Source organism: Enoplosus armatus, chromosome 2 (assembly GCF_043641665.1).
Source record: "Enoplosus armatus isolate fEnoArm2 chromosome 2, fEnoArm2.hap1, whole genome shotgun sequence".
Taxonomy (NCBI): domain Eukaryota; kingdom Metazoa; phylum Chordata; class Actinopteri; order Centrarchiformes; family Enoplosidae; genus Enoplosus; species Enoplosus armatus.
This window is the reverse complement of record NC_092181.1, coordinates 24,852,730-24,877,052: the sequence shown is the minus strand read 5'-3', so window position 1 is coordinate 24,877,052 and position 24,323 is coordinate 24,852,730. Positions and strand designations below refer to the sequence as shown.

Here is a 24,323-nt window from a genome sequence, read left to right as displayed (position 1 = left end):
CTAGTTGTGAGGACGTAACAAGCGAGGCTTTGGGAGGTTTTTGCCCCTGAATTTGTCTGTCAGGCAAGCCTCCTCAAATTATGTACAATTACCGCCAGTTATGGTAAAATTGGCGTATCGAAACTCCAACCATAGTCCCGGATTAGTGAAAGCTTGTTGGTCGGTCAAGGTAGTACGGCACATAAATTGGGAGTACGAACTGTCTAAAAGGCAAATATATGGTTGGAAGGACAATACATTCCAGAACAAGGCCCGGTAAGACCACCAGAGGGCGGACTTTCTTGCCTCAGCATCACAAATCACTTATTTTGACACGGAGTAGCAGTTCATGTGGTGTTTGAAACGTTATTGTATCAAATTTATACTCACATTATTCAAACAGAAATCAATGTGTTGAGTCAATAGAGTCAATAACCATCTTAATTATATAACTTGGCCTTATTGAATATCATGTTCTCCTCTCCGTATCCTGTCTGTGGTCTGTTTGAAAAATAAAAAAGCCCTTCACTCAAATGGGAAAGCGCGTGACTCCTTGTGGCCATCCTGAGAGCACAAGCCCTCTATAAACACGTGCGCGTGCTCGCCCGGTGTTTTTACTCGTGCTGTTTTAGACGAGGAGCGCTCCGTCCGAGGCGTGACAACGGAGGCGCGTTCACGTGTTCGCCACCGGCTCCTGAGAGAAAGAGGGAGAGAGCATCATCAAAACACTGGCACACAGCTTCCTCTGCCCGGATATCGAAAGAGGACAACAGGGAATTTAGAGGTTAAATTAAAAACAACAACAAGGGAGAACAGGGAGGCCGTGCGCCGAGGAGCCGAGGAGAGACGAGCATCCATCCTTACAGCGGCAGCAGCAGTGAGAGTAGCAGCAGGAGCAGATTCGGGGATTTTCCGTGTCGGTTACCCGGTGCTCCACACACCCTGTGCCTTTGAACCAGCAGCGGGGAGGAGGGGAGGACCAGAGAGGAGGCTGTGCAGAGAGGAGGAGGACCATGGAGGGGATGCAGGCATACGGAGCCGGGAAAGCCGGAGGAGCCTTCGACCCCGTCACCTTCTTCCAGCAGCCTCAGACCATTCTCCGCATAGTGTCTTGGGTGAGTGACCGCTCCAGGACCAGCAGGAGACAGAAAAATGAAAACAAGTTTTTTTGGTCCTTAGCTACAGAGTGGCTACATACTTATAAATAACCTTATTATACGTACAGGTTACACGTGCATATGTCAAATGTGGGTTTGAATCACCTTCTTTTTATTTGTTTATCTAAAAAGGGCCCAGAACGGCTTCATATCAGTGAGAAATAATTAAGATTCCTATAAGGATTGCAGTATGCAGTTGACAACATCATATCCTGCTTTATGGAATTTTATTCTTATTCTTCTTTTATTCATTTATTATTGTGTATCAAATATACCAATAGTATGTCTTTGACATTCCCGCTGTATGTTTATGGTACTCTGTAGGGAGTTTATATTAGGCTGATGTAGGCCCAGAATGGGTCCTGATCACTGTTTATAACATTTACTGCCCTTTCCTCTGATAATATATTAGCAGCTAATATTTTCCAATAAGCACAGTCAGAACACACAGATGTACTCAAAGGATTTCATAACAAATAATTTCATAATAACTGCCCACCCTCCCTTCCCCAAGGGGAAAGAGCACTAATGAAAAGGGAGAGCAACAGTAGGCATCTCTTCTAGGAAGGATGGAAATCAGATGACAACAAAAGTCCCCGAAGTCTCCAAAAACCACTACATACACTATAATTCCAAATGAATACCATTAAGTATGACATGGTCATTATGAACTTCATTCTTTGTTCTGGAATTCTTCAACCTACATTTGCATTTTTGCTTCTAATGTAATCTTCATTTGGGAGAATGAATACAGAAATACATCAACAAGTAGGAGAGACAGACACACTACAGTCTGTGCCACTAATGGAGAATTATAAGATTTCTTGGGTTGTTTATTAGGGAGCATCAAGCAGATTCACTGCCACTCCTCTCCACTGTCTCTCTCCTCTTAGTTCTATATTTCTGGTTAAATAGATTACACTGAAGGCCAATTTATTTGCCAAAATGTAATATAGGCCGGAGGCGACCTTCATTTATGTGCTCCTCATATAAAAGTGAGTTTATGGGTGCAGAAGAACTCTATGATGATGTTCACAAACATTTTTAGACGTCACATGTCACTTTTAGACTGGCATGAAAATAAATAAATATGATGTGACGTTTTCTGTCAAATATAGTTGTAAAAAAAAAGCATTCGTGGTTGTTTTTTAGTGGTGATTAGATCAAGATTAGTGATCACTTACTGCAAGTTGAGTTTCCTGTGTCTGATTCCACCAGTACATCACCTTGTTTGCACTTCTTCATAAGGAATGTGTAAATTTACTCTTTAAATTGGCTGGTTTTCGTGAAATGCACACAGAAAACAAAAAGTATGTTTTCCTTTGCAATCCTGCAACCCTGCTAAATACAATGACTAGCATACTGGTTTATTCTCTATATAAGGAAGGCCATTCTTTACAGTCTCTCCACTTTATCTTATATTTATTTAGTCACACAGTTGGGATTATGTGTTGGTTTGGGTAGTTTTATGTCAGCCTGTGTTGGGAACACGAAAGAAGTTGATGGATTATAGTTTAACTTATTTTACTCAAAAAAAAAGAGTTGCAGTTTACAATCAAGTATTGTCGCACTATGGTCCTGTTTCTTTCCCTTGTGACTAAAGCTACAAGTGTGACTAATAGTAAACTTTACGTTCTCATAGAACATGAACTGTAACATTCAAATCTAAACCACATGAAAGAAGTGTGAAAACAGGTTGTGAGTGTGTTAACCCTTTTACTTTGAATGGCTTGTGTCATGCGTGGCTAAGACTTCATATTCATGTAAGCTTCAGATCTAGTTTTCTTACAGTTATGATGTCAGGTCTCTTAGATCATATTCAATATTATATTAATGTGATGAAGCATTTCGTGTTTCATTCGGTTTTATTTTGACATGGGCCTGCCGAGTAAAGGCCACAGATACATTTGTCATTCTTTGTCGATATCATGTTATACGGTGTGTACTGTTTATGGGATATGAATAGTTTCTAGCATTAAGAGAGACAGTCATTTAGTGAGATGTGACTAATGGTTCTAATCAGTGGACACAACTACTGCCTTTTTAAGAGTTTAAGGGTTGATTTTCAAAGTAAATTGTATAACTCAGTAGATGCATTTATCCAAACTATCCAAAATTGAATATATTTGGGTTGCCTGCATGTTATTAGGCTATAAAAGTACTTAATTATTTGCACCATAAACTCTCAGAAAATAGTGAAAAGGGCATTTAAAATGTCCCTTTTTCCAGAGTCCAAGGTGACGTCTTCAATCCTACAGTCCAAATCTCAAAAATATTCAATTTACAATGACATTAAACAGACAAAAGAAGCAAATCTCACTTTCTAGAAGCTGAAACCAGCAAATGTTTGGTGTTTTTTCTTCATAAACAGTCCTTTTACTGTGCTGTCGATACATTTTGTGTTGATCAGCTGATTGATTGATCCACTAATTCATCGCTATTGTCAGGTATGTAGTGACTTTATTGCCCCCCATGAGTGCCTCGCCCCGTAGGTGTCACCAGAGCAACAACATGTCTCCATAGTAACAGCCACAGCCTGGGTTGTGATGTTTTGTGTGATGGTGCTAAAACTCAGTCTGCTGTGGATTGTGGGGGAGGAAACGATCAGCATTTTAAACATTTGGTGATGGGGGACGTGTGTGTGTGTGTGTGTGTGTGTGTGTGTGTGTGTTAGAGAGGGGTGGACAGGCGGGAATGGATAGATTTGCATGGTCATACATGGAAAGAGAGAGAGAGCACTTTATGAATGGTGGCTGAGGGTTCTCTTTATCCCGCTTCTTCTAACTTACGAGGGCTGTATGTGGAGGTGGTAATAAGTGTTTTTGTGTGTGTGTGTGTGTGTGTGTGTGTGTGTGTGTGTGTGTGTGTGTGTGATTCAGCCTCAGGGAATCAGTCGAGAGAGTCAGAGTCAGAGTTGGGATGAAGCAAGATGGATGGAGGAGAGAAGAAGCGTGAGCGTAGATGCAGGCAGAGCCCCTTGTTTGTTGAGTTGAGGTGACATCTTTTTGCCTGTGGTTCTTATTTTGATCTGCATTTGAAAGAGCGTTACTTTTGAAGCTTAGATCATTGCTAAGCTTGCTTTTCGGGCTTTGAGCGTTTCTTCTGCTGCCGTTCAAGGATTTGGGTTATCACCAGGGCAACATTTATCCAATCATTATGCACCTAAATGTGGTGTTTGTTTCTGCCTTATGCTTTATTGTACTAAAGCAGCATCTTTACTTTCAGAAGACATGCCCAAAGCGAAGTTTCTGTTCACCACTTAACTCTTAACGCAAAAATGAAAGGGATATTTGCTGCACCAGCCACCTTGGTGCATATTGATAGTGATAATAGCATTCTAATGCATCTTACAGTTCATCAAAGGTTTGCGTACATGGGTGTCAGACTTATGATATTATTTACAATGAACTCTACTGTTCTCTTATTTTCTCTTTCATTGAAATGCTCTTACATAAGCAACGTGGGTTAACATTTTAGATTTAGCTGTGATGATGATTAGCATTTCAGAGGTCAGGAGATTTTGTAATTGGTGAGTAAGTATTTGATATTAGCAACACAAACGCACACTCTGCAGTGCAGCACATTCTGTCAGCTCCATGCAAAACAGGAACACACTCACACACACTCACACTTTGTTAGTGCCTACATGTCAGAATTCAGACACAGCTTGAAAGCTATTTTAATATGCAAGTTTGCGTTGTATAAATGCCTTTATGTGCTTGCAGTAGTCATTTTGTGAACATGTGTTGTATATGTCTGCAGATTTGTGGTGAACTAAATAAGCCTACCTGTTGTCTTGTATTGAACATTTACAAATGAGCCCAGAGTAACACCCAACTGTCCGTCAAATAGGATTGTTAATACGTTTTGGTATTTGGCTGGTTGGTGTCAGCAATCTCTAAACTCTCCACTGATTGGTCAACATACTGAAATGGGGATATATTGTGTTGTCTTTTGTGGTAAACCTCACCCAGTCAATACTCTTATGTGTATATTAAAATAAAAGCTGTGATTACATCTGCTGTGGTTTTCCTTTAACTTAAGTACAGTGGATAAGTAAGTTTGTTGTACTTCTATATTTTGTTTGTTTATCTGTGTTTACAGTGCCTGATTAGAAGGATGTGGATCTGATTCCAGACTCTGTAGCTTTAGTTAAAGGGTCTGTCATTGTTATATAAATGTGCAAATCTGAAAAAGAAATGTCCCACTGCAGCTACCCAGCAGATCTGCGCTGGGCGAGCAGGCCTGCAGGTCCACACAGGTTTTTGTGTGCAGTCGTTTGCGGGAGCCGAAAATCCTACGTACGCATTTAAAGCATTGAAAAGGGAAACGTTACAGACCTCAAAATCTGAGCTTGCCACCACTAAATATCCACTCTTGCAAATACAGGTAAGGGAATACAGGCAACATATAAATGACTACACCACTGTGTTTACAAGCTTTAGCTCCTTAACTATCTGACCTTATTCTGTTCTTGATTAATCGATAGTTTGTTTGGTTTATAAAATGCCGAAAAATGCTGTCGTTTCTCACAGCACAAGGAGACGTCTTCAGATGACTTGTTTTGTCCAACAAACAGTCCAAGACGTAAAGATGTTCCGTATACTATCACGTAAGAAAAGCATCAAATCCTCACATTTGAGAAGGCGGCACCAGCAAATGTTTGTCATTTTTGCTTAAAAGAATTACTAAAATTATTATTGTTGATCCAATAATGGATTAATTGACTAATTGTCACAGCTCTAAAGCATTGGTTTAATTTCTGTACAACATGAAAATCTATTAGCAGGCTCTTCCACAATCCACACAGTGAACTTCAAGTCTGCATTCATTTTTGTGAAAGTCACAGTATTGTTGAGCAGTAATGCAATTTAAGTAGAGATTGCTTCATCTGTGATAATTGTAATGATAATGTAACTCTGACAAACATTGGCATACATCGATGTTGTTGAAGAAATCACTCAAAATCCTTTGCGGATGTTTGCTGGAGTGGTTTGTTTAATAGTATACTGATGGTTAGCTCACAGACACAGATGGATGTGGGTCTGAGTGGGTGAACTACACCCACAACAATGGTATGGTAGATCATTTAAACTGTGGGCCAAGAGGTAGTGATCAAACAGTATGCAATGCAGTCGCAATCAATGGGTGAGGCAGTTTTGCATTCAGACAATAGGACTGACAGACAGTATACAATGAGGAAGAGAGTGATGAAATCAAGGGGTTAATAGAGGAAAAGGCAGGTTGCTGTTCCCAAACGATGTGTCATTATCACGATGTAAAGAACTGCCACACTGAGGTTCAAAACCTTTGATCACCAGCAGGATATAACGAAGAATAGTGTGCTTACTATCAAGTCTACATTGTAGAGATGTCCCGAGTCGATCCTAAGGATCAGTATCGGAGCCGATCTAGTCGTATTTTAATGGATTGGTATCAGCTAAAATGCAGCTGATCAAATGCAGATCCTTACCTTAATTTACTCCACTGTTTTTTGTCCACCTCAGCTGGCCAGCGTTGCCACTCTCCCTCACCACAGCCAGGCTCTATAGTGCGAGAATGATGGGCAAAATACATGGATTATAACTGGATAACAGGCCAAAATGAAACTTGGCTGTGTCGGGTTTGTGTGCCTGTAGTCCAAAGACCAAAGATGACCAAAGTGATCTTTGGTTCAAAGACCAAGTAGCTTGTGAAAATGATGGTGTGCCAAATTAAGTTGGATCAGACTCGGTACCTGCCATTAAAGGACTTTGATCAAGACCAAGGCCAAATAAATGTGATTGGGACATCCCTGCTACATTGGTTACAATACATATTCTAATTCATACAACACAGAAATGAATGGACCAGAAGCATAAAACACAGCTGTAAAGAACATGTCATTTGTTGTGAATGGGCTAAAACATGCAAACACACTGGTATGTTCCTGTAGGATTAATATAACATCTCGTGAAATTGCCATTAAAGCTCGATGAACACGTCATACTTAAAAATACATTGGGAAGTAACTGAATGACCGCCAGTCCAGAACCGTCTGCTCCCTTACAGCGATACAGCCTTGTTTTCTGGAATCATCTGATCAGGTTTTCGCTAATTGCCTCCCAAATTAAAATGGCGAGGGATCGTAAGGCAGAAAAAGAGAGGCATGCTGGGAGAGCAAAGAGTGTGTGTGTGTGTGTGAATGAGTGAGTGGGTAGAACGGAGTGTAAATGCGTGGATTTGAGTGTCGCCGTGTCCTGGACTTGTGATTATGTCTGTCGGTCTCATTGTGTACCCTTGGTGCTGCAGTGGCTCTCCTTGAATTGTACTTTGACAAGGTCTCTCTCTCTCTCTCTCTCTCTCTCTCTCTCTGTCTATCTCATTACATGAGCAGCTGCTGCCATGGTGACAGCAGCAATCAGGTATGCCCAGTCCAGGCCAACACGCTGCAGCAGACAATAAGCCCCCACACACACACACACACACACACGCACACACACACGTACACAGTATATAATATCTTGCTGCAGTGATCCTGTATTATTCAGCAGTTCAGATAAAGGCCGGTTCATTCCAAAGATTCACGGCGAGACGAAACCGTTATAGAAGGTTGAAAGGAAAAGTTGCAGTGGTGGAAACTGTCCCGTCACGTCACCTGTTTCAAAAGCCAATCGGCTCGTAGCGAAGTCAGCTGGTCGAGGAAAGAGAGGATCACCAACAGCTGTGTCTGTATGACATAAGCTTGAAAATGTACTCAAATAAGATCTCCTCATAAGGTATTCTGTTGAAGCGTTCGCGGATGGCGGCAAATTCTCTCGTTTTTGCTGTTTCACCAATACTAGAAATCCTTGCTATGGATACGATATACCGTCTCAACTTGTCGCATTGGTGTAAACTGGCAGGTTTCAGAAAGTCGCAGGCCAGTACATTGTAAGAAGTCACAAGTTTCAAATCGACTCGTCGCGAGTCTTTGGTCGCAAACTGTTGACTTGTAGTGAACATCGCTTCTCTCCGTCACATCTATCTCCTTAAGTCATTTTCATCCACTGCAGTTGCGTTCTGTCATCATATTTTACAAACAAGTTATTTTTTTGTTTTGCTTCTGACAGCAGCTCAAATACAAACCTCAGTGTGTTTCTATAGAGGATCCGTTCCCATCTGTCTTTCGTCTACAGTTTTGTCTTCTCTCAGTGGTGAATGTATCATAACACCTGGCAGAGTTGGTTCTTTCCTCCAGTGTCGTTTTGAAAACATTTTTGCATTTGCATCTGGAGTGACTAATAGTGCGTGCAACAAAAGTCTCAAATACACATATTACAAAAGCTACAAGGAATGGTGGAGTGCAAGATCAGTGGTCAAGTGAAAGAGAGTTCTGAGAATTCAGATTTTATTTCTCAGAAGACCATTTTTTCTCATGGCTCTTATACTTTTCTTTTGCATTATTCCATTGTAGTATTATAGCTTGACATTAGAAAAGAATAGGATAAAGAAATGCTGTGGAGGTTAGCAGGCTGAATGCTACAAACATAATGCGTCAGAAGGCTTGTTGGATGGTTGGACGCCCACGTTATGCAGTGACTGGCCAGGCGTGTAGGGTCGCGAAAGAAGGCAAAGTTTAAACTTCCCTCTGAAGTTCTCTTTTTTTCATTCTTCACACAACTACTTCTGTCACTTTTCGTGGGTACAAATGAGACCAAACACCATAAAGGCCTTCTAGGAAAGACTGTTCAAAAGAGTGTGTGCTGTTATCCGAACATTTATCGTGTCTTGCCCCTCGACAGCAGGCTTTTCATCCAGCCTTCGAGTGTGCCCGGCCACTTTTGGGCTCTAACATGGGCAGATGACACATCATATGAAGTCGTTTGTTTGGAGCATACTCATGCCTTAAGCCTTAATCTCTGACACTGTTTTCTTCCAGCCCCAATCGAAAACTTTCTATTCAGCAAAAAGTTTTATACAAACCTATAATTTAAAGATAACTACAACTCACACTAGTGGCTGTTTTCTTTGTAAGCCCACAAACTGGCGCCATCTTGACACGTGTCATTGCGTTGACGTGCGTCCTCTCGTCAGAATACACCACTGTCCTATTTCCCAGCGTCGACACGTGTCAACACATCAGAAAGCTGCAGCTAATTTGTCACATTCGCTCCACAGATCAGCACATCCTGACTGCTATAGGCTGACTACTTCTGTCTATATGATGGGTCCGCGTGTAGGATGTCAGTTGACGCGTATCAATCGGCACGACGTTCCATGACACAGCTGCTGTGTGTTGCACTTAACTTCAATCAAATAATTGTGGTTGCTCAGGCTTGACCGTAAACATACTTTTCTGGACTTAATCTTAACATTATATATGTGAACTAAAAGTACACATGCCAAAAATTTGAATTTTAACCACTCATTTAGTGTCTTGTTCCAAAATATATTCTTAAAGCAAGTAATTTGCCAATGGGGCAGATTTTTACTTGTTGCTAATACCAATTAACTTCTTTAAAGAATTTTAGTATTTTTTCTATATTGGTCTTATTCGGTCTACTTCTTATATACTGATACTTGAGGACAATTCCCCCAAACAAAGGTGATTCAATTATCTCACCCCAGAGAACCTGTTTTCTAGTTTTAAACAGTCTTTAAGATTTGAGATGAAATCCCTTCTTAAGACTGTTGTTTTTGAAATGTGTAAATTTGAAGGTGGCATTTATTTTACTACTTAACAAAGGAGATAACTCTTTTTTTTCCAGGGATGGTATTTCATTTATTGTTGTTCGATTGGGAACACACTATGTTGAAGGCGGCATTCACAAAGACCTGGACAGAATGCAGTACTAGGCCATGGTCTGATGTGTCACTGTGTGTGTGTGTGTGTGTGTGTGTGTGTGTGTGTGTGTGGCTAGTTCTAATACAGGATTTTATGTGCGGTACAGTGTGTGAATACTGGGGTGACATGAGGCCCGGCTCAATTGTCTGGTCTGTACAATGGATCCAAAAGGCCTTTCAGCCAGCACAACAGCAGCTTTAAATCATTCACAACCAGCCAGACTGGACTGATATGATTTAGACCCAGTGGCTGAGATGGCTGTTTGCAGTGTGTGCTGCATGTAGCAATCACCCAGAAGGAAAGGTAGACTAAGTAAGGTAGAAAGAGAAAGAGGGATTCTGGAGGAAGCACATGCACTCACGCATGCATGCACACAGTTTCACAAGCATGCACACACACATACACACGCACTTCTGGCAATCGGCATCCTTAATGTGCAATTTGTGGGTGACCCTCTGATGGTCACAAGATCAGAAGCCCACGTGGTGTCCTTCACAGTGCCTGCTTTCATCACCACCAGAAGCCTTGTGATCTGTCTTCGGATCAGAGGGGCGAGGGAACCTCCCCCCAAACACACACACACACACACCTAAAGAAGTTATATACCAACAGAATCACAGTAAAAAAAGAGTGGGGGAGGGTGTGAAGGAGAGCCGTATATGAAACCATATCACATGCTCCACTTTTCATGGCTCCTAAGCAAGTGAAGAATGTTTAGGTGCAGTGAGTTCAAGTATTCACCACATTTCATTTGTTGGGCATTTTTGTGTTCAATTCAATAGTTTTGTTTATAAAGTATGCTTAAGTGTACACATGTATCTTAGTGGCACACGCAAAGTAGAAAAATTACCATCACCCACTGCAATATGCAGTCGATGTGCATGTGAAGGACATGCTCCAGCTCCAGCCATCACAAACCCGTCTGGATTTCTGCTGGCAGCCGGAGAAAAAGCTCAGTAATTCAATCTGCCCTCTGTCATGTGACAGCAAATATAATTGTGACCCAGAAGACGATGTGTGTTTTCAAACCCAACGAACTAGGTTGTGCCAAAACCAATCCGTATTTCAAGCGAGGGCATTTGTGTGTTTGGTGTTTGTGTCAGTGGAACAGGCAGAGAAAAAGAGAGAGTGTGGAAAATAGAGGCACATAGAGAAAGATAATCCCTGGCCTTGAGTTTATTTCCCAGTGGAGTTTCTCAGGGGAGCATCATAAAACCAAATTGTGTCACACCACTAAAACTAGTGGCCCTGCAGGTCCTGCTGTCCTTGTTACAGAAACTGACGAACTCCCTTCTGCATCCAAATAAAAAACAGCAAGGGTTGTAGATGTACCATAGTCACTGTGTAGACGAAACACTCATAATATCTGTGTTTTTGGGGCATTTTATGCCTTCCTTACCAGGAAATGAGGAGAGAGAGAGAGAGAGAGAATGACCAAACATGAACCGGAGACATTGTGGTTCATGGTCAGCACCTTTACCCCTAGGCCACTAGGGCACCCCTTTTCTAGAGCTTTTGAATCTTATGGCCTCGTTCAGCAAATGAAACGTACTCAGTGTCATCTTGTGACCTGAGCGTAGAAATCAGGTCATGTGAAAACACCTCAATCAGTTCCATTCGCTGAAGAAAGGCTGTGAGATACATTCGAAAGTTGCAAAAAAAGATACTAAGTGAACCTTGAATTTACAACATTTTATTTACAGATACGTGCGTGTTCGCAAAGTCAAGAATGAACCATTAGCTTTAGTTAGCAAGAGCAGTTCCTGTTTTGGAGTTCCTCCTATCTTTATCAGTGACTCACAGGCATGAAAAACTCTGCTTTAATCTGTTCATCAAACATACTGGAAATGTATTATTAATAATACAAATTAGAACACACAGCATTCAGTTGTGCATTCATTTATATGCAGTACTACTGTCTGCTCGGTGACATCTAGAAAACATTTGCGATGGAAATGACCTGGGGGATCCATCTACAAATTGAGAAAAAGCCTAAAAAAAACTTTTAAATCTATAATACTTAATCACCTGTTACAATTACATAACCCTGGTTAGTGCACCTTAAAGTGCTTTGCTTTTTTTACACTTATGGTGCATATCTTGAGCAATTTCCACAGGTGCAATATGTAATAAACAAATCCTCTATGCTTCCCACCCAGAGCCTCAAATCTAGAATGCCTGTCTGTGGTAAGCAAGGAAAAAAGCTGAAAACGACAAGAGGAAAAGAAGTACTTTGTAAAGAGGCACGAGTAAAATATACACACTTTTCTTCTCATTATATGTATCTTTAGCATAGTGTTCTGAAATCCTACCGACGTCATGTGATTAACTGTGTGTGTGTCTGTGTGTTTTCTGACCTGAATCTTAAAGTAAGCGGACAAACTGTGCGTGCGTTTGAGCTGTATATGGTATCATGTGTGTGTTAGTGTGTGTCGGAGCGCACTCATTTTTCTCAAGAATGCTCGTGGGCAGAGGCAGGGCCACTAACGAGGGGAGATGGGAGAAGACGAGGGGGAGGGAGCGAGCGATGATGCAGCCGGTCTAAAAATAGCACCGCCTCCATACCCCTTCTGCCCCCAACGCTTCCCTCCGCTCGTCCCCTCCGCAATCCCCCATCTCTTCCTCCATGTCTTCATCATCTCTCTCGTAATGAAAAAGGCTGCAGGTAGATGGAGGGGGGACTGGGGTGTTACTATCCGCCTCCACACATTCGTTCTATAGAGAGAGGAGCACTTGAGGCTAAGGACGGACCAGAGAGGCAGAAGGGGGACGGAGGGAGGGCGAGGGAAGCAGAAAGGTTGTGCATGCTTGCTAACAAACTGTTCCAGTTTGACATCAAGACACAGACTCCAAATGCCAGCTCATGTTTCCTCTTTACATGGTGCAGAAAGCTAAGATCGCCGCTGAATTTGTCTTTAAAGTGCTTTTACAGCCAAGTAGCACAAATTGACCGTGTATTACCATATATACCACGATATACTGACTCACTTGTGTTGACTCGGGGATTACCTCATCATGTAGAAAGATGTATGGCTGTCGAAACTCACTCACACAATGCATGCTCACCACCTACATTTAGAGAGAAAAGTCAGACTGGAGAAGAAAAAGAAAAAGATTTGAGCAACGAAGGCCAAACATGTAAATGACAAAACCTACTAAGGTAGTTTTTCTTTTTATATATTGTGATACATAATCTCAAAGACTTGATGTGGAAGGTCCCTCAGTCACTCATACTGTATGTTTAAATACAAAGGTCTTCTCGAGGTCCATGTGACTTGGTGACTTATATTACATTTCAAATAATAATTTAATCCAGTCTCCAAAAAATGATGCCTCTAATTTTCATTGGCAAATACTTTTGTTTTTATCAACAAAACGTTAAACAAAACTAAGAGTCTACAGCCACGCGAGCGGTTCTGTGAGGCTGTACTCTAACAATTACTACTTAGCGCTAAAGACAAAGTACAGGTGAGGCTGATGTCATTTGTCTTTCAGGTATTTCTTGAAGTGAATTGGGATAGAGCAAGGCATGGCCTTTTTGCCCTCGCACAGTCAAATCTCAGTCTTGAAATAATGAAGTCTGTGTCAAGTAAATTGAACAGACTTTTGTTCAGCCTCGGTCGGCACTTCAGATGTTGAGTACTCATGTGAGCAGTGAAAATGTGTTTTTCCAGGTGTGGACGAGACAGTGGAAAGAAGGGGTTGAATGAAGCAGATAAAGAAGGAAAGAGTGGAAGAGAAAAACTGTGCTGTAATCCCCATCGTGACTGACATCCCTGTTTCCTCCCGACCTGGCTGTTGGCCTTCATGGTCTGGGCTGTCAGTGGAAGTACAGTCTGCTGTGTGTTCTCCCTTTGTATCGCTGTCATTTGTCATGTAAACACAGACACAACAGCTGGGTAAACTATCCAAGCAACTCACCAACCTTTTACTCTCTCTATACACACACACTACACACACACATACAGAATCCATCACTCACCACAGCAAAATCCACACACAGACTGCAGACACACATAAACAGACAGAACTAGCTCCCTGGAGGTTTGGTCTGAGCTTTTCTTAGTTGGATGGAGTTGTCTGGGCCACTGTTATCGAGTGAAGTACAAAGTAGACTGCTACACTGCACTGCAGGTTGGAATACGAACACTGTGGGTGTTTGTATGTGTGTGGCCTTATATTTATGTGCATAAAAGAGTGTTTCTGTGATGCTGTACTGATTGGAGGAGAGGAGAGGAGAGAGGGATTACATGGTATCTTAGTAACCTGCTCCTGTTATTGACTCCATTTTGTAGACCTTTGTGTCTCCGCTCCTCGAGGCAAAGGCAGACAGGAGGGGAGAAGAGAGAAAAAGAAAGGACGGAGGAGAGAGGATGAAAGGACGGGAGTGCAGGGGAGCGTAAAGGAGCGAGGGATCAGATGCTATCACAGTAACCTCCTCCTACAGCACGATTGTCTCCATTTTGTCGCTGTCCTCGTCTCCCCACCACATTACACAAACCAACCCTGTCAGGATAAAACCTCTCCAGCACGTTCTTGCAATTAAGAAAAAAATGAGCATTACATTCCAACTCGCCGCCATGCATTTTTTAAATTTAACACTTGGTTAAAAAAGGATTTCATAAGGCCAAGAGTCACTAGAGGGCAGTGTAACCCACCAGTTGAATTAACGACAGAAGTAATTTCCACCAAAACACAATATTTAAAAATAAATAAAGGCTACAGACAGCAGCCAACCTGCTGCTGGCCTTTTATTGAATGGACAGATCAGAGAGTTGTACTCATCCTTTTCATGTAACTCTTGGCAAGAAAGCAAATAAGTGTATTTCCCAAAAATGTCAAACCTTTCTTTCCAAATTGTTCAAATATATTGATTTCCACCTGAAGTGCAATTTGACTTGAAATGCCTGCGTGTGTTCTTTGCTCTGTTGATTTAGCTAACCAGTTCATAGACATCCAAGCGTATCACTCATGAGGCATTTGGAGATAATGACGCTCGCATGCAAAGCACCTGTAGTACTGTTTAGAACATCACATGGTGCTAAAAATATGGCGGAGGTCACCAGTGTGTGGTCCTGGGCTACTTGGAGGTCCACCATGTAAAAAAGGTTGAAGACGGTTGTAATGAACTGTTGATAGTGCAAATGTTTAATTAAAACATTTAATTTGAAAACGGTAAATAGGTCATTTGATTTTCCGTGAATGTGGTTTATTTAGATTGGGAGGTCTTTTGTGTGTGTAATTGTAATATTGGCATTTAGCTGCAATGACATTTGGAGTTAAGAAGAATCTGAATAAATGCGGTTATTGCCAAAAGTGTTTGAGAGACATGAGGGTTTATTCATAAAACTCCCCTGCAGGGTTGTCGTGACATTATGGGTTGAGCGCGTCACGCTGAAGTGTTTTCTTATTCATAAATGACCCGGTCAGTCTAAATATACCATCTGACTACAGCAGGTGGTATTCTTTTGGGCTGTGAAGGGCTTTTATGAATTATTACAAAACATGCAAATTGAGAACAGTTTGAGGTGGCGGTGTACAAATACAATACTGAGCAGGGAGTTCAGATTAATGAATGTCTATTCTCTTACTATGCACACACGCATATTCAGGAGCAAACACTCAGCATGAAAGTACAAGCATAATCAGGATGGACAATAGGATCATGGCTAGCAGACTTCAAACGCAGCCTTTGTAGAGACAGAAATTAAAAGACCAACATTTACTCAATTAAACTGTTAAAAAACCTACTGCATTAAAGCCAATAAAACTGTAACAAAGCTTTTTAATAGGATGAATTCCCAGATGATGAAATAACATTTACAACTATTTTGAACAGAAGACAGTACAATTACTATTGTTTTAAGGAATAAATGGTAGTTATTGTTTTATGACCTTTTCCAACATTTTCTTTATTAGAGTAGAAATTATAAATCGATTAGTTTCGTGACAGAAAATTCATCAGCAACTTTTTTCGATGGTCACAATTCACAATTTGCTGATATTTCATAGATAAAACAATCTGCAGATTAATAGATAATGCAAACATTTTCAGTTGCAGCCTTAATTTTATTTCCAGTTAATGGATGTTCTATTATGAGTTAACTCTGTTCAAATATATTGTCAGACACTATGAAACGCCACACAAATGCCTGAATCTTTTTATAGACTGCTGCCATGTCGTGTCAAAACACTCGGGTATGGGTAGTGTTGTGTCATTTTACATGTGTGAATGGACGTCCATAGCACACAGCAGCCATACTAAACAGAACAGAAGTACTCAAAGCATGCCGGTTTGTGCCGATTTTGGGAGCAAATGTGATAAAAGTGCTGCTTTTCTGGAGTGTTGATGCTGGGAAATAGGACAGTGGTGTATCCTGATGTGCCAAGGGCTGCCTTATTTCTTCTCTCACAGTCCCATCCCTTCTTCTCTTCTCCTCTGCAGCTCTTCTCCATCGTGATCTTCGGCTGCATCGCCAACGAGGGCTACATCAACCGCCCCAACGAGGTGGAGGAGTACTGCATCTTCAACCGCAACCAGAACGCCTGTAATTATGGTGTCTTTATGGGCTCCATGGCCTTCCTCTGCTGCATGGCCTTCCTGGCTCTGGACGTCTACTTCCCCCAGATCACCAGCGTCAAAGACCGTAAGAAGGCAGTGCTGGCTGATATCGGGCTGTCAGGTAAACCCACTGCTCTCTGCATACTTCATCTACCTTATGTCTGACAATAAAGATACAACATAGTGGATCATTTAATAGTTTTCCTTTGTGTTTTTAACACTCATGTGTTTTTTCAGACAGATTACTTTTACACATTTATCACTGAACTAATCTATACAAATACGGACTGGACTGCATTATAATAGCCATGCAAACCTCAGCCAAGTACCACAATAAAAGAAAAGCCATCTCATTTTTTTTTTTAGGTCACGTAAAGATTCATTAGATTATCTCCATTTTAATAAAATCTCCCATTTTTAACATATTTTGAATAAATCTGAATTATTGAGTGCAACCAAGGACTGCAATAATGTCTTCTTCCTAAATTCACTACCCACATAAACTCTACAGAAGAGTGAAAGTGTAAGAAGCAATGTTGACTGTATAGCATGAACACCGACAGATGCATAAACAGGGGTATAAATATAAAGACACTGTATGAATACAAATGGGAACAACCTGGGAGCAATAATTTCAAGTTGAATAACAACTTTCAAAACAGACTCATAAAGTGCTGAGCAGCTTGTAAGGCAATAACACTTAAAAGCTAATAAAACAAACAAATTACTACAAGGCAATCAGATACCACATGTGCCACCAATGCAATTATCTTGCTTGCTGTACCACCCAGAGACATTACTGCCATGACTTTCAGAAATACATTTCATGACCGTGCAAATGTGCCCCAAAGATTAGCACACCAACCAAATCTGTTTTCTCTACGGTGTTGAGGTACATGACTGGGACCTGCTGTACTTTGAGCTTATACAGTTGTTTATACACAAAAGAGACTGAAAGAAAATTATTTTTATTTAGTTTATGCTTTCCAGTGTTGAATCCATCCAAAGAAACAATCTAGTGACCATAGCTGATTGGTGTTGCTGCCGTTATTGGTTTTAACCTATAGAAAGTTGCCTCAGCATACATGCTGTGTGTCCAGACTGCAATATATGGTGCTTTTCTTGTGGGTAGCATATATCAGGAGAAGTATCAGAGAACATTTTTATGCCTATTTTCCTAGACAGATTTTCCCAGATAATGAAGATCCCCAAAGAAAATACGAGCACTCTTTTCAGTCTATAATAAAATTGGTTGTTAGGTTATCATCACAACAAAAGGAGAGGAGGTGTGAGAGGCATAATGAGGAGAGGAGAGCTCTTCTGGCGCTAACAAGCCTCTGAGACATTGTGCTTTGGCGTCAGCGGACAGTGGCTTCCTCTCCTCCTCTGCTGCACTGCAGTGAACGCGGACATGATGGCAAGATAGTCAAGTGCTGAGTCGGTTAATGAGGCCGCTCTTGTCACAGAGAAGATTCTCCATCCCTGTTTTCATCACTCATACACTTTTTGTCTCTCTCTCTCTCTCTCTAATTCTCAGTCTATCTATGTTAAGAAATGCTTTGTACTTTATTGACACAAGGGAACAGCTGGTTTCAGCCACTGCCACACTTCCAACTGCAGTAGATCTGACGGGGGGATGTTTGAATCCCCTCCATATCTTGGTCTAGTTGCATTAACTGGTCAGCAGGGTAGAACTGTATCTGGTTTTGGGGGTAATTCCTGTTGTTTGTCTTCTCATTTTCTGGTCTCTTGTTGTTTTCCGTCTCCACAGTCTTCTTCATTGTTATGCTGATGATATATTTAATTTCCCACTCTAGACCTCCAACTGTAGCAGTTTAGCTTTCTTGGACTGCCTTCTTATGTCAGGGTCAAGTCAAAGTATTTTATGTATACAGTCCAAAATCAAAAATAGTCTCAAGAACTTTACAATCTATACAGCGTACAACACCTTCTATTCTTTAACCCTCAATTCAGATGAGGGAAAAACTACACAAAAATATCTTTAAGCTGATTGTCCCTAAAATTCGTGGCTAAAAATCTGGGTTTGTTAACCGATTCTGGCCCTTGTTTTAAAGGAATCGGTTAACATTTGGGGAAAAATGCTTATTTGCTTTCTTGCCAAGGCGTAAGTGAGAATATTGATGCCATTGGTGTGTGTATTCTAAATATGAAGCAGGCGGTTTGCCTAGCTTAGCATTAAGACTGGAAGCAGGGGGAAACAACTAGCCAATGTCCAATGAAAAGGGAAAAAAATCTACTGACCAGCAACTCTAAAGGTTACTAATTAGCATTTTTTTACTGATTAAACAAACAACATATAATTTGCAAGCTTTAGAGGGGCTAGCTGCTTCCCCCTGCTTCCAGTCTTAATGCTAAACTAAGCTAACCACCTGCTGGCTTCCAGCATACAGACATGAGGGAGGTACTAACCTTCTCTTCTAACTCTTTTGCAAAAAAGCAAATAAGAATATTTCTCAAAAAGTCAAAGTACTCCTTTACCAGTTCCATTCAGTTAGAAACATCTCTAAAGAGCTTTAATCCAGTGATAATCTGAGGTACACAAGCCTTCATAACTTCTTCATTAGATAGTTTTAACTCAAAAAGAAGGTCAATACAAAATGTTCTACCTCAGGTGGTGTTTTGTTACATTCATATCATTATATTAACACTGTGTCTGTACCTGTCTCTCTTCCCAGCGTTCTGGTCCTTCATGTGGTTTGTGGGTTTCTGTTTCTTGGCAAACCAGTGGCAGGTGACCAAGCATGATGACAACCCGCTGAGGGAGGGGGGGGACGCTGCCCGGGCAGCCATCACCTTCTCCTTCTTCTCCATCTTCACCTGGGTAAGGGCCTCCACACCTCATTGGTGAACAGTATAACACAACATGACATAACACCTGCGGTTAGGTGGCGATGGGTGGTGCTATGGATGGGTTAGGGTGAAGAAGGGACTGAACACCTAAGATTGTGGATCACCTTTCAGTTCCTCCTTGGTTTTGACTAGTGTTGCTCCTCTTTATTTGATTAGCGTTTGGATGCGTGTGAACATGTTCATTTGTATATGTGTACATGTGAACTCATAAGTGTGTGGATGTTGTTCCAACAGGGCGCTCAGACTCTCTTCTCTATGGAGAAGTTAAAGAATGTGTCGTTTGAAGAGGAATACACCAAGCTGTTTCCCCCTCAGCCTAATCAACCTTTTGTCTGACTCTCCTCTGTCTTCTCCCCCTGCTGCCTTAACCTTCCACAGCTGGCCCTCCACACTCCTGTTACTCGAATGTGGCTGCATTTGTTTAAGGTCACCCGGTAACGCCAAATAATGCTGGAAGTGAGTGTATTTGTAATCCAGCAGTGAGAAAAACAGTTGTGCCATCATTGTTGCCAGTAAGATGTTTTTTCCTACCGTGGATAAATAACTCATTTCCTGACCCGAGCATATTATAATGATACTGTATGTGCAGGTGGGTTCATTCGATTGTTGATCATGACTCAAGAATTATATCGCTAAATGCTGAGATTTCTGGTCACCTACTGAAATACCTTTAATCCGTTTTAGAATGGAAGCTCCCTGCACACAGGAATTTTTAAAATGCTCCCGACCAAAAGCTATTCATGTAGATGTCTTTTTAAAAATTTTGATAGAAAAGAAAGTCAAACGTCAAAAGAAAAGCATGCAAACTGAATGTGACTTTAAATGTATTTGGTTATTTATACACACACTCTTCCCAGCTGTGGCTTTACCACCAAACCTGGAGACCAAAAACAAGTGCAGTCTCAATTTACAGAACAGGCTCTTCTCATCATTAACTTGCAGGTTTACAGAGTGATTGATTCTTCGTCTTCTTGCTGTAGGGGTCAGAATTATTAAGGTGACGGTTTTTATATGAAACGATTTTTTTTTTAAATGTGATTTCCTCAAATGTTTGTAATGAGTTTTTATACATTTGAGTGCATTGCTGAAAACATATTTCTTTTGGTTTTTGATAAAGCTACATGAAAGACCTTCTCTTCAGTCTCCCGACTCCATACCTTAAAGGAATAGTTCAACATCTTGGGAAATACACTCATTCGCTTTCGGGCCAAGACTTAGATGAGAGGATTGATACCACTCTTGTATCTGTATTTAAATATGAAGCTTGAGCAGCTGGTTAGCTTAGCTTAGCACAAAGACTGAAAACAAGGGGACACAGCTAGCCTGGCTCTGTTTTGAGGTAACAAAATCCATCTACCAGCACCTCTAAGCTCACTTGTTAACACATTATATCGCTTGTCGTCTCAAGTGTGAAAACAACTCATTGCAGTGTTGCGGGGGGTTATGTGTCAGACATTTTCTTGGCCACGAGCAGTGACATAATGTGTTAATTAATGGGTTTTAGAGGTGCTGCTAGGTGAATTTTGTTACCTTCACACGGAGCCAGGTGTGCTCGTTTCCCTGTTTTCACTCTTTATGCTAAGCTAAGCTAACCAGCTGCTGGCTCCAGCTTCATATTGAGCAGACAGACATTAAAGTGGTATTAATCTTTTCATCTACCTCTCGGCCAGAAATTTAAGAAGTATATATCCCAAAATGTCAAAATATTCCTTTAATTTCTCCAGTGTATCAAAGTTTTTCCCTGTAACTCTCTATGCACGTCCATGTTTTCCCCTCTTCGACTATTTTATTGAGTTTAGTCGGTACATTAGTTGTTTTTTATAGCTTTTTGAGATTGACTTCACAGTTTTAAGAACATTTAATTTTAGTGTCAAACCTGTTTTATTGCATATTCATAGGATTCGTATGGCTTGTAACTGTGCATGTTATTGGGTCATAAATAAGCTTTATTACTTGAATACTAAAATGTTCCACATCCATATTAACAAGAAATCAGAAATATTCAGGCTTCAATCTGCAAATTGTGTTGTTATTTTATCAAACAAGGACCACAATAACTACACTAAAAATGTATTAACTTGCTTTCACATTATGCAATTTGATTGACCCAACACTGATTGTGGTGTATCAGACTGAAAGAGTCAAAACTGACAGATTCGAACTGTCTGCAACATCTGATCTAGCCGAGACACACCAGTAAATAAAACTCTCATGAAAACTTCCCGGCACTGAGAGCTTGAATCACCTCTCTCCGTGGTTTTCGCTTCCTCTCTGAGTGTCTGTGTTAGCTCTGTGTACTCATGGTATCGCTGGCTTTTGTCCACTGTTGTCTTGAACCGTCTCTAATTATCAACAAAAATTACATTTGTGGTGTTTTATAGTGCAGGGCCTCAGCTGTTTAATAATGCATACGGACACAGTTTAATTGCTTGGTCCGTATCCCACTGCGGACTGGAGTGGCGCTGAGGTGGTGTTTCTCATTATGGAGCTGAACAATGGATAAATAGCCTTTTTGCACTGCTGCCTGTAGAACTAACTTGCTCTGACTGACAAAATGACTCATTCAAACTATCTAATAAGCTTCACAAGCTTTCTAAGCCAACTAATCAATGTTTCCTTCTCTCTCTTTGTTCGCTATCTTCTCTCAAAACCCCTGCTCTAACATTACTGCATCTCTGCTTCCTCATCTGTCCATTTCTCCACACTTTTCATCCATCTATTTATCCTCTCTGCTTTCTGTCATCTTCCATCTTCGATCCCCCCCATACCCAAGGCGGGCCAGTCCTTCCTGGCCTTCCAGAGGTACAAGCTGGGGGCCGACTCAGCCCTCTTCTCCCAGGAATACACGGACCCCAGCCAGGACGCAGCCGGAGCCCCTTACACCTCCTTCGGTGGGGACGACGTGGAGAGCCCAGGAGGAGGAGGGGGTCAGGCCAACAGCGACGGGGCCTTTGACGGCACCGGTGGCTACCAGCGTCAGGACTACTGAGATAATGGGGGGAATTATATTAAGGGGGGTCAAGGTGAAGTTGCCCACAGTTTCTAATTCAGAGTGAGGTTTGTATAGTTTCTATCACAAAAGAAATCACTGGGTCAAAACTGACCACGTTTGGGTCAATATAGCAGTACAAGTGTTAGACAAAACAAGCTTAAGTTTTACCTTAAAACTGAGTAAATAACACAAACTAGAATAAAAATGGGTACTGGGTAAAGTTAACACAGTATTGTGCTGGTGCTATATTGACCTTTGACTGATTATTAGTGCGTACATGCAACAATTAATGCATTTAGCTGGGGGAAGAAGTTGGTGGATTTCATACCTGGGCTGATTTCCATCTGTTTATGTAGGATAAAAAGCTGAGTTTATCTCTAGGTCAGAAATTGTGGACAACTCTCCTGATTTTGGGAGGCATAGGTAACGGCTAGGGGTGGGACAAGATGTCACTTAGGTGTGAATCTAAAGTAGAACAACAGCAAGGGGTTCAGGACATCCATAGGAAGGGGCTGTGGGATGCAGAGACACTGGGTGTGGTTGAAGATATCAGGAATAGTTTAGGGGGAAAAAGCAGGAGGGTGGGAAGAATTCGAAGGTCAGGCTTTTGCAGAAATGGTCACCCTGTAGCAGATCAATGCTTGTGACCACATTGCCTTCATCTTCTGAGGTCTGCTGTCAGTCAGCAAAAGGACTGCGATCAGTGTTAATTGAAACTCACACACACACACACACATACACACACACAACAAACAAATGCAAGCACACATTCACAACATATTGATTTTGAACAGACAACACAAGTTTCCTGTGTTGTCTGCAGAGAGGTGCATTAAAGGATCTCTGCATAGACAAACAAGCATATCTGGCAACTAATCCCCTCAACTGTAACACGAGAGTGTGTTTGTGTGTGTGTTGAAAGGTCTCCTTTGGGTTTTAATGATGTGCGGATGTGGGACAGTGTGTGTTTTCCTGTTTCCCTGAAGAACCCACTTTTTCTTTCCTCGATTGTTGCCTTAGTGCTGACTGCCAAGCAAAATCCAACAAACACAGGACAACATTTACCCAACATGCACAGCATCACAGTTCTCCTTCAGCATATTTAGAGCGAAAGCATAGCTAATTGAATTTTGTCTTGTTTTCGTCCTTAAGCACGTAAAAACCCTGAACAAAACAAGCTCATTATAGAGCAGCTCAAATGACACAAAAATGACAGATTCATATCAGCAGGCCTACAGACAACTTACTACACTAAAGAACTGCAGGTTATTGATCTTTTGTGTTTTTCACTTTATTTCAACAAATCTACTGATGAACCATGAACATCCTGAGTATTTATGAACATGCATTGCTCCATTTTCTTAAAGAATAAAGTATATCTATCTCTCTATAAATATATGTAAATCTATAATTCAGTATATTAGAGTGTTTGAAAAAGGATTATGCTTTATTTTAGGGCATTATGCTAGTTCTGTATAATAAAAGAGAAGACAAGAGAAAGAAGACCTATGTTCTGAGAGTTATTGTGATAAGATATATAGTGAGGTCATCCATGCCTCATGCTTTATGTTGCTTTCAGGGTAGGGAGATGTTTTTATTTTGGGATAATAATACTAACTATAAAAAAATACAGCAACAAAAAATGTGACCAAATTATCAAAGTATATATGCACATATATACTTAATACTGTACAACCGTGTAGACGTAGAAATGTGTGACGTTCCTTTGTGAAATTTGTTTAAAAAGAAAAGGTTAGATTTAAGAAAAAAAGATGTGTACAAATGTATGTTTTTGATGTGTTTGATTTTAACCAGTAAAAATAAAGAAAATACTGATAAATATATGAATGACTGGTCTGGGATTTTTGGATTTAAGTTGCATTTTCATTGCCATCCTCTATTTTTAAGGGTTTTAATAATGTGCTAAGATACAGTGAAAGTGTTTAAAGAAGTGTC

General features: G+C 40.9%; 1 protein-coding gene across 2 annotated transcripts; it reads left to right on the top strand.

Moving 5' to 3' along the window:
- The first annotated feature begins 992 nt into the window (after positions 1–992).
- Positions 993–22,364, top strand: LOC139300615 (synaptogyrin-1-like). Of its 2 annotated transcripts, XM_070923780.1 has the most exons (5): positions 993–1,094; positions 16,388–16,625; positions 19,201–19,346; positions 22,149–22,277; positions 22,308–22,364. In XM_070923780.1, the coding sequence occupies exons 1-5, from the start codon at positions 993–995 to the stop codon at positions 22,362–22,364; spliced, it is 672 nt and encodes a 223-aa protein (XP_070779881.1). The 2 variants fall into 2 exon arrangements, with proteins under 2 accessions (XP_070779881.1, XP_070779873.1); XM_070923772.1 differs by having other exon boundaries at positions 22,149–22,364.
- Positions 22,365–24,323: the final 1,959 nt, after the last annotated feature.